Source organism: Choloepus didactylus, chromosome 20 (assembly GCF_015220235.1).
Source record: "Choloepus didactylus isolate mChoDid1 chromosome 20, mChoDid1.pri, whole genome shotgun sequence".
NCBI classification, from domain to species: domain Eukaryota; kingdom Metazoa; phylum Chordata; class Mammalia; order Pilosa; family Megalonychidae; genus Choloepus; species Choloepus didactylus.
In genome coordinates, this window is record NC_051326.1 from 34,238,514 (window position 1) to 34,256,073 (window position 17,560).

The following is a 17,560-nucleotide window of genomic DNA, read 5'->3' on the forward strand; positions in this document are numbered from 1 at the left end:
CACGAACAGATATCTGCACGCCAATGTTCATAGCAGCATTATTCACAACTGCCAAGAGATGGAAACAACCCAAATGTCCTTCAGCAAATGAGTGGTTAAATAAAATGTGGTATATACACATGATGGAATACTACACGGCAGTAAGAAGGAACGATCTCATGAAACATATGACAGCATGGATGAACCTTGAAGACATAATGCTGAGCGAAATAAGCCAGGCACAAAAAGAGAAATATTATATGCTACCACTAATGTGAACTTTGAAAAATGTAAAACAAATGGTTTATAATGTAGAATGTAGGGGAACTAGCGATAGAGAGCAATTATGGAAGGGGGAACAATAATCCAAGAAGAACAGATAAGCTATCATGGGTAAATTTAACGTTCTGGGAATGCCCAGGAATGACTATGATCTGTTAATTTCTGACGGGTATAGTAGGAACAAGTTCACAGAAATGTTGCTGTATTAGATAACTTTCTTGGGGTAGGGTAGGAACATGTTGGAAGTAAAGTAGTTATCTTAAGTTAATTGTCTTTTTCTTACTCCCTTGTTATGGTCTCTTTGAAATGTTCTTTTATTGTATTTGTTTAAATTATTTTTTTATTTTTCATACAGTTGATTTAAAAAAAAATTTTTTAAAAAAAACAAGGAAAAAAATATGTAGAGCCCCTTTGAGGAGCCTGTGGAGAATGCAGGGATATTGACCTACCCCACCTCGATGGTTGCTAACATGACCACAGACATAGGGGACTGGTGGTTTGATGGGTTGAGCCCTCTACCACAGGACTTGCCCTTGGGAAGACGGTTGCTGCAAAGGAGAGGCTAGGCCTCCCTATAATTGTGCCTAAGAGCCTCCTCCCGAATGCCTCTTTGTTGCTCAGATGTGGCCCTCTCTCTCTAGCTAAGCCAACTTGAAAGGTGAAATCACTGCCCTCCCCCCTACGTGGGATCAGACACCCAAGGGAGTGAATCTCCCTGGCAACGTGGAATATGACTCCCAGGGAAGAATGTAGACCCGGCATCGTGGATGGAGAACAGAACATCTTGACCAAAAGGGAGCAATGAAAGGAAATGAAATAAGTTTCAGTGGCAGAGAGATTTCAAAAGGAGCCAAGAGGTCACTCTGGTGGGCACTCTTACACACAATTTAGACAACCCTTTTTAGTTTCTAAAGAATTGGGGTAGCTGGTGGTAGATACCTGAAACTATCAAACTACAACCTAGAACCCATGAATCTCAAAGACAGTTGTATAAAAATGTAGCTTATGAGGGGTGACAATGGGATTGGGAAAGCCATAAGGACCGCACTCCCCTTTGTCTAGTTTATGGATGGATGAGTGGAAAAATAGGGGAAGGAAACAAACAAACAAACAAACAAACAGACAAAGGTACCCAGTGTTCTTTTTTACTTTAATTGCTCTTTTTCACTTTAATTATTATTATTGTTATTTTTGTGTGTGTGCTAATGAAGGTGTCAGGGATTGATTTAGGTGATGAATGTACAACTATGTAATGGTACTGTGAACAATTGAATGTACGATTTGTTTTGTATGACTGCGTGGTATGTGAACATGTCTCAATAAAATGAAGATCTAAAAAAAAAAAAGAAAGAGGGGCTCATATATCAATAGGGTAGCGTGTGTGAGGTCAGAGTGTCAGGGTTGGAGAAACCTCATTATATGCCTGAAGTTCTCCTTCTTAGTTAGTATTTAATGTATATTTTCCCAATTTTTAACCTATGGGACTTTGTTTTGCCACTGCATATCCCTGGTGTGTAGAACAGTTTTCCAGAAACTTTGTTCACTGATGGGCAGAGGCATCCACATCAGTATGTTGTTTTGTTTGTCTAAGTGTTTTTTACCGATGGCAAAAGTAATGAATGTTTGCTTTTAAAAATTTGAAAAATACAGAAATTTACCAAAAATTACTAAGAATTAGCAATTATTAAAATTTTGATGTCTATTTTTCCTGGTTTTTACTGTGCATATGACATACTATATCATGTTTTCCACTCTCTGGCTGTTATGCTTATTTTATTATTAGAGTAGTTGAAGGTTTACAGAAAAGCATGCAGAAAATACAGAGTTCCCATATAAGACATTATTTTTATAAAATTGGGACTATGTTTTACATATTGTTATACTTTTTATTTTTTGGCTTAATGATATTCATGGATAAGTTTCTCACCTATTAAATATTCTTTTATGATGTTATTTATACCTGAGTAATAATCTATCATATGGATGTTCTATAATTACTATTGTAACATTTGAGTTGTTTCCAAGTTTTCTCTGTAATAAATAATACTAAAGTGAATAAAAAAGAAAAAGAGAGAGGAACAGAGCAAGTGCTGTGGGATGAAGAAAATTTAGCTGGCCAAGAGGTGGTATTTGAGCTATACCCTTATAAAATAGAGGAGATTTGGGTTGGGGCATGGCCAAAAAGATACACTGGCAGGAGAAAGACATAGAGATGCAGGAAGTTTACAAAGTTATTTCATTTTCCTAGACTATAGCATGTATATACAAGAGTAGCAGGAAATAAAGGTACAAAGGTATTTGGGGGAAGGACTCTCAACACCCCTATATAATAAACCTATGTAATGAACCTTTGAAGATACTGAACAGTATAATGGCATTGGATGTGCTTAGGGATAACTGTCAGGCATTGGAGGGTAGAGAGTGTCATTCACAAGACTATTACAGTAATTTGGGTAGAAATTTATCATAGTCAGTTACAGTAGCCATAGAACTGTTGCTAAAATAAAACATGTAGGTCTTGGCAACTACCATATTCCATCAAATCTAAGAAGACCTTGGTTGTAAAACATACCTTTATTTTACATACCAGTGGGGGAGAAAAATCTCTGTTACTTAATTGTAAGGTGCCACCAGTTGAAAGAAGTATCCTAATTTCAGAGATGTTAATAATGAAGAAATATCCAACATAAATTCTATAGAGTAATTGCATGTGAGGCACAGGGAAAGAAAAGGATATACAAGAGAGAAAAGAGGAAGTGGAGGTAATGAAGGAAGTGGGGATGAGCTCAAAGACGCAAGTGGAGAAGTTGACTTTGAATAGGAAGAGCAGACTCAAGATGTCAGCCACCACAGGCTCAGTAATAAAAGTCCCTCACAATTTCTGACTTTTGAAAGAACTCAAAGAAGACTAGGAAGGAGTAGGAGGAGATGGCACAGTTAACTGGGGTCTAGAACATGATGAAGACATGATACTCACAAGATGGACAGGGATGATAATTGTGCCTCCAAGAACAATATATGAAAATAGCCTTGAAATAGAATGTGGATCTAAATCCCAGAAACACACCCCCTTGTAAGATTTGTAACAAAAATTAATTTTATTGGAGTTATAGTTCTAATGGAGAGGTGGACCCAAGAGCCATATCAGTGCTAGCAAAATGGCCGTATTCATATAACATCAAAGTTATCCTGCAAGAGCTTCAGCACCTAATGATGTCTCAAGAAACTTGTGAAACTCCCTCAGCCACCTAAGGGACAGTGTTATAGCAATGAATTAAAAAGAAAAACAATACACCCTCCCCTCACCCCCATTCGGTTTAAGCAATCTTCATTTTCCACCTTAGTCAATTTTCTAGATGTCTTGTAGACCTCAAAAGTCCTGGAAAGGAAGCCCCCATTCAAAGGCATTTTATCTTAAGATACTATAAATGATACTAATTTTTGTTCATTTGAAATATATAAGTTGCGTTGTAACAAATCATACTGTCAAGTGTAACCACTGTCCACGTAGTTGAACTTCTGGGATCAAGAAAGTATGTACAAATTGGTTCCCATCATAACCAGTGGGGCACATCTAACTCAACTGAGAAAAGACATAGCATGCAATCACCATGCTGTTCATTACATGGCCAGGAGTCTCTGCCTTTGCACCCCCACCCCCCACCCCGCCTTCCTCCTGCCTTCTCTCCTTGCAAAAGCCATCCAGATTGGGGTGGCTTATTAGGATAACAGCCTATGGGACCACTCCTGGGTATGTGTGGGGGTGCTTCATCTGTACCCCCTGGTTTCTTTTTAAGTTTTAATTGACTATCCCCTTCAAAACCATCATCCTTTCCCCACTCTGCACTACCACCTTTGGCCAAGCAGTAGGTTGTAACCCCCTCTGCTCCTCTCTGAAATTGGCCTTTGGTGAGGAATTTTTTCATGGATTTACCCATATCTTGCCCCATCCTCACCCACTACCTTTATCAAGGGGTGCTGCTTTTTCCTTCTTCCTCCTGAAGTCCCTTCCTGAGCCATCACCACCCAACACTTTCTGTGACACTTTTTTGGCCAGAAGCCATCAGGTAAGGTTGGAAAGCATCTCTGGCCCCCCTCATTAGTTTTGGAACCACATTTCTTTATTCTCCACCAGCATGGGAACTGAAAATTGGGTTCTCAGTTCTGCCACCCTCTGCTGCCATCATCAGCTATTGCATTTTTTTAGCTCTGGTTTTGATATGGTGAAAAGAACAGTCACCAGAGTTACTCAGCCCTGCCACCTCCCAAAGTTCTTGGTGGTTAAACTTGGAGAAAGGCCACATGAAGATACACACAATCCCTCTGAATGAATTGTTTTCTTTTCTTGTAATTTCTTTTGCTTTTAAAACTTGAAGAAGTTTTAAATAAACAGAGCTTTCATTTGGTCATCCTTGTGATCCATTTGGGTCTGGTTTCAAGTCTGACAACTGGAACAAAAAGGACCTTGAATTGGGTGCATACTTTGGTTGTTCTGCTGCTGCATCTCATGACCCTCAGCAGGAATTAAGAACCCGGTGTGCATGGCAGATCCCCTGAAATTGGTGGGCTTGACTTCCTGACAAATTGCTTTGTTTTCCCACTTTTCTGTTGAGGACCACTAAATGCTAAAATGTGGATACATATCAAAATAAAAGCAATTCATTGTGTCCTAAAGTTGTGTTTGTTTGTTTGTTTTTAATTTAGTGTTTGTGTAAAACTACCTTTCAAAGCAGCAGATATCAAGTCTGAAAAGCAATTGATGTTTCCATTAATCTTTTTCTGGGGAAAACCTTTGTTCTAAGGATTTAACACCTGTAAGTAGAGTTTTAACAGTATTCCATAAGCAGCTTTTTTATTGTCAGACCATTGCCTTTTTTAATGTAATTTTTTTAAAAAAAGAGGAAGAGTATGCTTCCTCCTCTGCAATAAGAAGAAGGAATGAATGAGCAATGATTCAGAGACATTTAGAAGTTGAGAAGCTAAAAATTAAGCAAACTCGTATGACATAGCCTCCATCTTGGTGAAAGAGAAGGCAAGGCCCTCTGCAAATAATGAACTGGTGGGTTTTGAGGGCTCAGAACTTGAGAGTGGAAGAGGTTTCAGGTAAATGGAGTGTAAAAGAGGGAGTATGAAAGACAGTTGGTTAGAATGAAATTAAAGAATTCCCAGCAGAAATAAGGGCCCAGTTAAGGCTGAAAACCATTGGATTTATCAAGAAATCAATTGGCCCTATTTTATGAGGGATGGAAGAAAACAACGGAGGGTGCTTTCTACAGGTTATGAGATTGGCTGGACAGGTCTGGTGGAAGGACAGAAAAACTAACCTAAGTTTCTCCTAAAGTATATTGTTGATTTGACTTGCTCTGGAGTTCAGGCTAAGGAAATGATTGGTGAGGTCAGAATAGGAGTGACAGATAAACTGAGACTAAAAAAAAAAGTTGAGGGGCAGGTTAAGGGATTACAGGTTATAAAGAAGGTAAAGAACAAATTCTCTTGAAGAGGAAGAGTAGGTAAGTAGAAAGTTGATTGAGTTATTTCAGAATTTAAGATCATAGAGGGAGAATTCTAGAGGTTAAGACTTAAAAGATGAAGAGCTGCTGTCTATCTAAAGCACAGGTGGGAGTATATCTCTGCATGGCTGAAAACCGCTACAGCTTCCCATTTCTTTCAGGATGAAGTCTTTGCTCCTTACAGAACAGACAAGCTGGCCCCACCCCACTTTCCAGGCTAATAATATCTCATCTTTTTTTTTTCTTATGAACCTTTTGTTTTAACCACACTGAGCTCTTCTCTATTCCCAGAATCCTCAAGAATGATATATTTACCTTTATACCTTTGTGCATGCTTTTCACTTTGCCTGATACACTTTTCTTCTTCTCTGCCTTATACCCCCTTACCCATCTTCAAGAGCTAACTCAGATGTCGCTTCCTCTGAGAAGGCTTTCCAGGCTCCTGCAAACAGCATTGAACATACCTTCATGTGTGCTCCCACAAGTACTCTGTTAATGCATCTTACTGCATTTTACAAGTGCCTTTGCCCAAATATATAGTGGAAGTGGAGTAAAGATGAAGGTCAATAGAAATGTGGATGTGGAGCAGTTATGAAAACAGTGATTGGAAAGATCCTCAGTATGAACACTGAAACCCAAAAAATGATAGCAGAAAATAGTGGTGGAAGAGAATCCACCTGCTTAAATCACAGAGTAAAATAGGAGACCATTGTTAAAGATGGTAGTTGGTAGATCCAGGACGATACAGTTATAGGACTTACATTTTAGAAAAGGAAAGGCTGTTCAGTGTTGGCCCATGCTTTGAGTTGGAGCTACAATGAGGGAATACCCTCCATGGAAAGATTGTGAGAAAGTTGAGTGGTGGTATCCAAAGATGTCAAGGTGGTTCATGAGAAGGGCTGTCGGCCTCCAGTGTTTATTCACAATTGAGTGGCATTTCCACCAGTGCAGATGGGAGTGGTGAAGGAATAGAAAAGGCAGGATTGTAGGCGTTCGGGCTTGCTAATGCTGCCATTATGCAAAATACCAGAAATGGATTGGCTTTTATAAAGGAGATTCATTAAGTTACAAATTTACAGTTCTGAGGCCATAAAAGTGTCCAAACTAAGGCATCAACAAGATGATACCTTCACTGAGGAATGGACGATGGCATCTGGAACACCTGTCAGATGGAAAGGCATGTGGCTGGCATCTGCTAGTCCTTTGCTCCCAGGTTGCGTTTCAAAATGGCTTTCTCCAAATGTCTCTGGGTCTCACTTAGCTTCTTCAGCTCCTGTGTATCTAAGCATCAGGATCCTCTCTTAGCTACTCCAGAGCAAACTCTGGGCTAGCATCTTCAAACATCTCCAAGCATCTCCAAGAGTCAGTGTCAGTGTCAGCTCTTAGCTTCCCTCCAAAATGTCCCTCTCAGCTGCTCTGAGGTCTTTCTGTTTGTGAGCTCTTTTATAGGACTCCACTGAATAAATCAAGACCGACCCTGAATGGGTGGGGTCCATCTCTCCATGGAAATAATTTAATCAAATGCTTCGCCCACAGTTGATTGAGTCATACCTCCATGGAAACACCCAATCAAAGGATTCTAACCTAATCAACACTAATACATCTTCCCCACAAGACTGCATTAAAGAATATGGCTTTTGGGGGACATAATATATCCCACCTGACATAGTAGGGGAAAGGAAGCACCTGAAGAAATGGTTGGTGCTAGAATTTGGCAAGTGCTCATTTCCTGATCTTAGTTTTCCAGGTTCAGAGCATAAAGTCTCTTTTCTTTGTTTAAACTCAGAGATGACAGAAAAAGTAGCACTAATAAGTAATCTTTTCCCAGATAAAGTTTCACAGGTCTGATAATGCTAAGGATAGGTTCAGTAAACCTAATTTTTTTGAAGTGTTATTGTGCAAAAGTAATACATGCATTTTTAATATATGAAAAAATACAAAGATAAAGAAAATGTTTTAAATCTCCTTCCACTAAGCCCCTTTCACCATAATTAACAGCCAGATATGTACTCTTTCAGCTTTTATCTGTGCACACTTATGTACACATAGGAATATTTTAAATTCCAATATGGTATTTTCACATGCACATTTTTCTGAAGTTCGCTTTTCTCACTCAGAAATATGTCATAAGCATCCCTCCAGGTCAATGAACAGAACCCTAATTTATTTTTTTCCTAGCCACTTTTAAATAGCTGTGTATAAATATAGGTGTCCCATAATTTGTTCTGTCATTCCGTTGAGGGACAATTGGGTTATTTCTAGTTTTTTGCCACTATAAACAATACGACTAAAAAGAAAAAAGGTCCTATTGTTACCGGTGCCTCAGATACCACAACCTTGTGTTGAATTCAGTCATACATACATATTAAAAGTATCTTTTGTATCGATGACATCTTCTAATAAAGCACAGCAATGTCTAGACCTGTGCCATCCAATACAGTAGCCAGTCGTTGTATGTAGTTATTTAAATTTAAATTAATTAAAATTAAATAAAATTAAAAATTACAGTAGCTACATTTCAAATATTTAATAGCCACATCTGAGTAGTAGCTACCATTTTGTACAGCACTAGTGTAGACACTCTAATGTTATATCTTAAAGAACACATTCAGTGAGAGCACATTAAATAAAAAGTAAAAGCTTTGTGTCTTTATTGGTTGCCTCTGCAGTTACTTCAATGAGAATCAATACCCAGATGAAGCAAAGAGAGAAGAAATTGCAAATGCTTGCAATGCAGTTATACAGAAGCCAGGTAAGGCAGCAAGCACAGCTTTGCTTTGTGTTGGAGCCCTGAGTTACAGTTCAGCATTTACGACACCTATTTCTTGTCTTACTCTTCCCAACTTGGTGCTCTCAGCTCAGTCTGTGCCATCCTTCTGCAGGTGGTTATTGCCCCATTCTTCTCAACAGCACTTCTCCAGGATGTTATGGTATACAAAATCAAGTGCTGCTTACATTGGAAAGCTTCCAGGAAGTGACCCTGCGTTAAGATATGAGACCTAGAAATTATTTTTTCAAGCAATGCGTAGACTTCTTTTTCTAGCAAGGTTTGTTAATGAAAAGGTTGAGACAGTTTTATATTTGTTGTAAATTGTATAATTCTGCATTGGTTTTGGGGGAAGGAATTCTTTTTGGAGTTGGCTTCTATCTCCTTCCCACACTGGGATGACTTTACTTATCTAGGAAAAGCTTAGGGCAATTCCAATTCACAGTCTTTCCTTACTGTTCCTATGTAAATCAACAGAGCCACTTAAACAATTCAAATGTATTTTCTTCCTTGTACTAAAATAGTCTTCCGCATTTTCCAGTTTTTATTACTAGAAACCATTCTCGGTTAAGATGATACAGTTCAGCTCCATTTGGTCAGTTAAATTTTGATTGGCTTAAAAGCTATATACTAAAAGTATAGATTTTTATGACAAACAGTAACTGGTTTCCCTTAATTAGAAGCTAGACCTTTAGCAATCTGGACCCTACAAACTCAGCTTCAAATAAACGTAAGTGAGAGGAGTATGTACGCCTATTTCACACGAGCCAGAAGCCCCAGGCCTCCAGCCATCCAGGAACTTGGACTCTCCCTGGAAAGTACTTTAGCCCTATATCATCATCCCCCTAACAATGCTGTTTTCTGGTTTCCAGCCCACTGTGGATTAAAAGCTGAAAATAGAAAAGGACGAGGCAAGGAGAATTATACAAGTGGGTCATTTATTGGAAAGCTTAGTGCTATCAATGAGAAGTAACATTTGACAGCAAGGGAGATAATAGATTTAAAATGCAAACTGAATTGTGCTGTGCATTTCAGCATAGTTGTGATAATGGATGGCCATAGTCACTTGTAGTCTTTAAGAAAACATGTGTAATATCCTCTATTTAAGACAGCAGGGAACTATTTAACATAAGGCCCTAAAGATGTGAGTTAACTTCAGTTATGAGGAAAGTTGACATAGAATACCGTATTCATCCAGAATGTTGCTGATTAAATGAAGCCTCCATGATACTATAACATGGACTTTGATCTGACATCCTAGCAGACTAGCCTAATGGATTCTTTAATATTGTGTATGGCTTTCTAAATTGAAGCGTATTATGTTATTAGCTACTACTCGTGTATTCGTTTATGTGTTTATTCATTCAGTAATTATTTGAGTGTGTTCATGGTAGTAGGTAATGTTAAAAAAAAAAAAAAAATCCCACCTTCCTCCCCAACCACATCTCAACTGTTACTCTAACAATAAATGCAATCAAAAGCAACTTTTTAAAAAATGTGTTATCCCTTAAAACTAGTTCATTCTAGTGTTATCCTTAAAACTAGTCCCAGATATTGTGTGTTCACAGGCAAAAAGCTGTCAGATCTGGAACGAGTTACCTCCCTGAAAGTGTATAATTGGTTTGCTAACAGACGGAAGGAGATCAAGAGGAGAGCCAATATCGGTAATGTTTCAAGATAGGTTGCTTTCTCCTTTTGAGGCAGTTACAAACATCATGTTTATTTTTAAGAGTGGCTTCAGTTTTAGAAACTGCAGGTCTAAATGGTCCCTAACTTTTAAGCCCAACAAGAATTATTCTTATGTTTTTCTTCACTTTATTTTTAATAACTCAAAGTAATTATTTACACTCTTTGTATTATAATGACAATTATTGTCATTTATAAAATTCATTGTTTTTAATGTCCAGAATATAGAATTAGATATAGCCTCTGACAAATTTTTCTGTGGTATATATTCCAGGTACTTGGAGAGTCTTGAAGAGAGGGAACAGGATACCCTAAGCTTCTGTATGATTACTGGGTTACAAGTTAGAGATTAGGAATCATCTGATTAATAGAATTGGAATGAAAGAGACTTAATAGACAAGGAATACAGTAAAAGGCTGTAGAAAAAGAGCATTTAAGAAATCTGAATTGATGAGATTGGGGTAGGGGATTGATTTTGAGCTTCTATAATTGCATTTCATTTATACACATACTTCTTGTTCATCATTACACTTCTCAAATGTTTTATAGATGGCCAAGACAGGAGAGCCTAACAGTATTTATTAAACACCTAACAGTCCATTTCTCAAATATACATAGCAACAGGGGTTCCAAAATGGCAAATGTGTATCTCCCCTAACCCATGTGCAGTTGAATTTCATCCATCTGCAATTTAAAAGGAATATGATGTAGAGGAATCTAGATTCCTGTTTAATTACATTCTGATGTCCTCAATAGAAAAATCAGTTCAGTGTTTAAGCCATTATAATAATGCAACAGATAATTTAGGGATCTATTTGCTTTTTTCGAAGAAGCAGCAATCCTGGAGAGTCATGGGATAGATGTACAGAGTCCAGGAGGCCATTCCAACAGTGATGACGTTGATGGAAATGACTACTCAGAGCAGGTGAGCAACTGAGCAGAGGTTCTTGGGTACAGAGTGGGTGGGATGGTGTGACAACTCACCCTGTGGGTGTGCTTGGTATGGGTGGGGGAGGGAAAGCAGTCTATTTTCCCTCCACTCTGCTCATGTGTCTAGTTAGATTTTCATGTAATTTGAAAGGAATATGATAAGATTCAGTTGTCCTGTTTAATTTGTGAGAAATCATTATTCACCCACATGGATTTGTTGTCATACAACAGGATACTTGGCAAGTACGCAATGGGGAGGAGGAGGAGGGAAGAAGTTCAGAGGGAGGCAGAGAAGCAGAGAAGGTAGAAGAAGAGAGGAGGAACTGATCCAAACAAGCAAGTTACACCATTTACCACACAAACACTCAATGTTTGAGAAATCTTAAGGGCCACTGGGTAGCTGTAATCCATGCCTAAACATGTACCAATACAGGACACAATGGAAAGTCCCACCCACTATGGCCCCATTGCAGTGTGAACCCTCATGCCACAATGAGTGGTTCTTCCAGAGTCTGGCACGTTGACACACCCATCCTCTCATGAGTGCAATACCTGCATGTCTTCTCATCTCCCCCTGATTTATTCATCATTGCTTGGGGAAAAAAAATGTATTTAATTGTAGCCACTGGATGGAATACTTCAGTTAAGTAAGAATGTGGGAACTTTTTCCCCATAAAATTTTTATAGGATTTAAAATTCATTTCTATTTGGAATATGAAAAGAATGTATGTTCTCCTCCCCTAAATCCCAGCCAGAAAACTTTCGCTCTTCTTATGGTAGATATACCTTTTCCTTACCCCTCAGCCAGCCCTTAAATATAGTCCTCTATGTTCCAGTCTGTAGTTTATCCTGTTTCTTCCTTCTACCATTTTATAACCTCTGTTTATCACCTTGAACCACAGGCACTGCAAGAATGCATGCAGTTCTATGTCCCTTTTTAAACTCTGAAGACTAATCCATGAAAGTGATAATGAAACACCAATACCTTTCACTTCATTAGTTTACAATTATTTACGTAATTTTTAGGATCAACCGGTAGTACTTCCCAAGGGTTACCTTTTTTCCAGAATTTTATCCCTCAAAAGTATAGCTCAAACCTCTCACTTAAGAGAATGTTCTGTAAGTCTTTCTAATTGGAAACATTCCTATTATTTTTCAACCTGCATACATAGATGGATCATTTCCATCTCTTTTTTTTTTTACAGATGCCCTAAGGGCAATACCTCCCATGCTTTTTTCCTAAGGGAGTTACCCTTTTCAATGCTCTTTGGTAGAGTTCCCCTGAAGATGTGACAGGTGAGAAACTAACCCCTTATTTGTAACACCATCTTCAGTGCCTGACACATCCTGAGACGCCAGTTTCCTTTCACAGTGTTACTTTTTAACACATTGAGCTTCACACTCCCTGCTAAATAAAATTTGTCACTTTTATTACACAGCTGCCTTACAAAGGAGAATTCTACACATGTTCTTCTATATTCACTTCAAGTAGTTATACTTTTGTCCTGTTGTAATTGAGAATTTGAGGTGGGGAGGGGGGCAAAAAGACATTTTTGTCTGTAAGATGGTGACCATTTGGTCTGCAAGATGGTCTGTAATTTTATGTTTTGCTTAGTTTTCTTGGTTCAATAGAGAGATACCATTAATAACCTGGTTATACCAATCCAGAAGTTAATAGCTCACTAGTAAGGCCTTCAAGGATTAGTTCTACATTTGTTTCAAACTGAAAGAGCCAAACTGTTGGCTTATATTGATCACTCCCAATTTAATTATTTATCTTTCTGACAGAATGAGTAAAATTCCCGGTAAGAAAACAAATTATTGCTTTTTATTTGCTGAATCATGAGAATGTCAACTGTAAGTCTCTGGACCTATATCCATTCAGTGTCTACTTAAATACAGTTCACCTTTGCTCTATCATGAGAGCTTCTCCCACTGTTCCCTCCCTTGAATGTTATGCTCCCTTTGCCCCAGCATGCCTTTCTTTGAGCTAGAAAATTTTACCAATCCATTAATAATGTTTTGTTTCTTATCTCTGCACATCTAGGATGACAGCACTAGCCATAGTGACCACCAAGATCCCATCTCATTAGCTGTGGAAATGGCAGCAGTCAACCACACAATCTTGGCATTGGCCCGACAAGGAGCCAACGAAATCAAGACAGAGGCCCTGGATGATGACTGATCAGGGAGGGTTAAACACAAGACGTTAACTTAGTTTTAGACGTAGCACCTTAGCAGACTTTTCCTCGGTCCTTAACATGTGTTCTTACAGTATAACTTTGCAGTTTCTTGTATGTCAGTTAGCCGTTAGGGTCTTGTTCTGTGAAGATGGCATGGTGCCCTCAGCCTTTGCATATACTCTCTCAGTATTAATTCCCAGTAATTAACCAACCAACCAAACTTTCCTCTCCCAGCCCCTGAGGCTAGAAAATCTTGCTGCTCCGTCTTAGCATTCCAAGAAAGTGCTTCCAGGTATTTAGATAGCCCTCAGTTCTCAAATATTAGGCTATGTGTAAAATCTTGGGTACCTTTAGATTCATGTAACACTAGTCTATAACCCTTTTTCCTTCCCCAAGATTGATAGGATGCAAGCTGAGGTAGCGTGGCACAGGATTGACAGACACCATTTGGGGGGTATCTACAGAGTAAAAGGAACACTAGAATCCCCACCTCAGCGTAAGAATAATTGATTTTCAGCTGCAATAAGCCGTGCCTCATTATAGTCACACTGTGGCTAGATTATACTTCTTTGGGTGCTGTGCTAAGAATGTCAATGGGACAACTCAGTCTCAGATTCTGGTTGATGTTAACATGGCCTGACCAGACATCCTTTCCTCTCGTAAGCTGTGTGACTTAATAGATAAAATACTGCCTTCTGCCTTTGGGACCATGATTTAAAAAAAAAAAAAAGAAAAGAAAAAACAAGTTATTTTAAAAAAACGACAGCTTGAGAGCATTGGAAAAAGTACGGGCCGAATGTCTAATGGATGCTAAGTTCAGTTCTCAGAACCACTATTTGCTTGTGGCACAGTGTCAGTGCCTGCCTGGAAAAGTTCCAGAAGTCATCACAGAAGTTGCTTTGCCTCCTGTGTGTGTTCCCTTTCTTTACTACCAAAAAAAGTCTTTCAAGGATAGAACTAAGGTAAAAAAATGAGTAAATGAACTTAAGAGTCTCTGTATCCATTACTGCAGCCCCCTCAATCTGAGAGGTTGGTAGAGGACTTTATTGTGGGATTATGCTGACTTGACTATCACAAATGCCTAAATAGGAGCAGAAAAAAGCAGGGGACATTTACCACTTACATTGTGGGTATACAATGGGATGTGACTGCTTTGGTGTTCTCTTTACTCTGTCCTCTTAGAGGTGTGAAAAGCTATATTGCTACAGGCAATTTATTTAATAATTGGAAGCCATATTGATAATGGATGTGGTAATATTTGTAAAGTTTAATCTACTTTAAGTGACAGTAACTAATGGAATTTTTTTCCTTGATCACATATGTAGCACTTTTGTTACTTTTTAAAGATATTTATATTTGATAAATCCTTTTTTCATTTTTAGAACTCAAAATACCAAACAGTGAACTTGTGTTATAAAGTCACCCTGTGATCACCTTGTCATCTAGTAGCAAAATGATGAACTATTCATGCATCAAAGAAAATTACATCTGCTGGCCTTTATGAAAATGATCTCTTGGCATCCCGATTAAATGACACACTGTCACTACGGGTAAGAGGAAACAGCATTCAATGTAGCAGCATAGGGTGCATCTAAAAGAGGCACAACTGCTGTCTATTTTCTGCTTCATTCCATCTCTCCTTTCTGTATATAACAAAAACTTGTTTAAAGGGGAATGTGAGGCTGGCTATTAAGCAGAGCCTCTGTCTTTTTGCCCATTATCTGAAAACAGTTTTTAAGATAGAAAGAAGGTGCCATTTCCTCACCACTTCACCTCTTTTCCCCCTCCCCCCAAGTGTATTAGACTTAAAACCATTGAGAGCGAGTTACTGACCTTCCTTATTTGTCCCTTTCTCATTAGTGGATAATGAATATCTGCCAGTTTTTAACTGGTCTAACTCCACTTAAGGCACACACTAACTAGATCATCTCCTTTTCTGTTGATCTTGCGTACGTAAGTGTGAGGAAGAATCTTTGAGAGGGCGTGAAAATGCCACCTCGTATGTGTCTGTGACATTAAAGACCTATAGGCAAGGCTTTGTCCTGCTCTTGTCCATGGATTTCAGGGGGAAAATGTATGTACTTTTTCAGCTTCCAAGAATTAAAGTAAAACAGAGCAGTCTTTTCTGTTTTACAGTATTACTTGAACCATTCGATTCAAGAGTAGCAATTTGTTATTCTCAGGAATGAATCCCCCACTCATATTCTTTCTTGGTTCAATTAGGATATTGTATTATCCTTCTTTCATTTTATTTTACTTAGAAGAAATATGGCATATTGTATCCTTCATTTTGGTGGAATTTTGTCTGCTTACTCTTGGTGGAATCAGAAAGAAAAGGGGAGAGAGAAAGAAAACACTCTCAGACAAGCCACATCCATGATTTATTGTAAGTAGTTTATTATAATTGATAGCTTCTTTATGATGGGATTGCAACTCTCATTTGTTCTTGCTGGTCTTTTTAAAGGAATAGACTCAAACTGTTAAGACAGCTGCAGTTTTCAAAGAAATACAGTGATTGCCACAGAAGAGCTAAAAGGTTTCATTGTTTTAAAGACCAGTAAGGAAGAAAAAAAGCTTCAGAATAAAGGGGAGTTAGTATCTGAACGCAGGACCAGGCCCTATTTTGTGGTAAAACCAAAAGAATAGTTCTACCAATATAAAATAGCATCATATTCAGTTAGTAGGAATAGGAGGAAGGAATATTTCACCCATAATTCTTTTAATTAGAGAAGACTGCTACCTGCTCCTAAAACCCTCTGCCTTACATAGAACTTTTGCATTTTCACCAAGATTAAGGATTACTTCTTTTGAACCTAGATTTAAGTCTACCATTGGTTTTCTGTTTGTCATCAGGTTCAATTTTGCCATCTTGTACAGGCCACCTTAGTTCTTATCATTGCCTAACTTGTAATGTCTTTAGATGGTAGACTTTTTTTTAAGCTTTTTCATGTTTTAGAGGTGTATTAAAATGGAAACCCTGAACTCCTCTATTACTAAAGAGGAAATTTCCAGGGTCTTAAAAATTCCTGTTTCATGCTTTTTGTTTGCTCTATCCTTCTCTCACTTCATTCTGTACTTCATCAGACTTCAAAGGACTTTCCCGGGGTTGTTCGTCCTGTTTGAAGAATATTTGTGAAAGTGCGAGGTTGATAAATGAATAACCTTGCCAACAGTTATTCATTTATCTGGTTTTATTTTTTTAAGTATACTTCAATTGAATTACTGTGGTCAGATGGGTAGATTTTCCACCTTTTTAAAAAACCAGCCTTTAAAGATAGACTATCCTAGTGAGATTTCTGTTTATCTCTGTTGGTAAACCTAACATCAGAAGAAGGCCAGAGGAGGGCAATACAGTACACACCTATCTGAGACCATATGGCGCCATTTAGTACCAAATAGATATCTTGGTTTATTTCAGCCAAGCGTATAATGTTGGAGTACCCCTTAAGGCAGGTTTTTCCTTCACAATCTCAGTCCTTTAAGTGTAAGTGCTTTCCACCTCCCCATGGGTTCTGTGCAGTTCCCACACACTGTCATTCAGTGGGACAGCCCCCACACATTCCCATGACCCTTCACAGGAAGAAAGAACCTAGGGCACCTTTCACCCCAGCTCAGTAAGGGTGACCATATAAGAAGACCTAGGTGAGGAAGAAACTCACTAATATTGAAGTATGCAAATCCTATCCTCAAATTCCCAAGAAGGAGTATGATGGCTGGCAGCCCAGATAGTTACAGAATCGATTTGCCTATGCTGGGTTTTCACCTCAGAGGGAAAAACTCAGGAAGATTTCACCAATACACTTGTTTTTCCATTTGGCCTTTGTCTTTAGGAAACACTGGTTTTAGAAACTTCCCTCTTGTATTCCAACCATCAGGCACCAAGAAAAAATAGACTGTCATTTAATCAGGAATCTCTACTCACATTCCCTCAGTCTGGAAACAGCTCTTCCTTTCATTTCCTCTGTGCTTCAGCACAGAGTCCTCATCTTGAACTGACTTTGCTGGCATTTTTTATCTTTGATAGTAGCCAGAGTAGGTGGGTGTAGTCCGTCTCTTCACACAAACACTCTGTCATGTCTTGCAGCCAGCTACAATATCTCTGCCCACAACAGTGGATATAATCCCTTTTTTATCAGTGGTCCCCCACCCCTGTCTTCAAAATGTGAAATTCAAGTCCTTACTCTCTTTGGTTTTAAGAAAGGTTTCGTTCAAAGCAGTCTTCC

The 17,560-nt window shown here is 38.5% G+C and overlaps 1 protein-coding gene across 7 annotated transcripts in view; it reads left to right on the plus strand.

The window, feature by feature from the left end:
* HMBOX1 (homeobox containing 1) overlaps positions 1–17,560 on the plus strand; it is a 262,433-nt gene that overhangs the window by 235,271 nt on the left and 9,602 nt on the right. Inside the window, exons 9-13 of one of the 7 annotated variants that reach the window (XM_037813411.1) lie at positions 8,441–8,523; positions 10,107–10,202; positions 11,055–11,149; positions 11,386–11,457; positions 13,202–15,723. In XM_037813411.1, the coding sequence (XP_037669339.1) occupies positions 8,441–8,523; positions 10,107–10,202; positions 11,055–11,149; positions 11,386–11,457; positions 13,202–13,339 (484 nt within the window). In that variant the 3' untranslated portion in view covers positions 13,340–15,723. Of the gene's footprint in view, positions 1–8,440; positions 8,524–8,653; positions 10,003–10,106; positions 10,203–11,054; positions 11,150–11,385; positions 11,458–12,359; positions 12,451–13,201; positions 15,724–17,560 lie in introns of those variants that run through there. The other 6 variants (XM_037813408.1, XM_037813409.1, XM_037813405.1 and 3 more) reach the window with 6 other exon arrangements.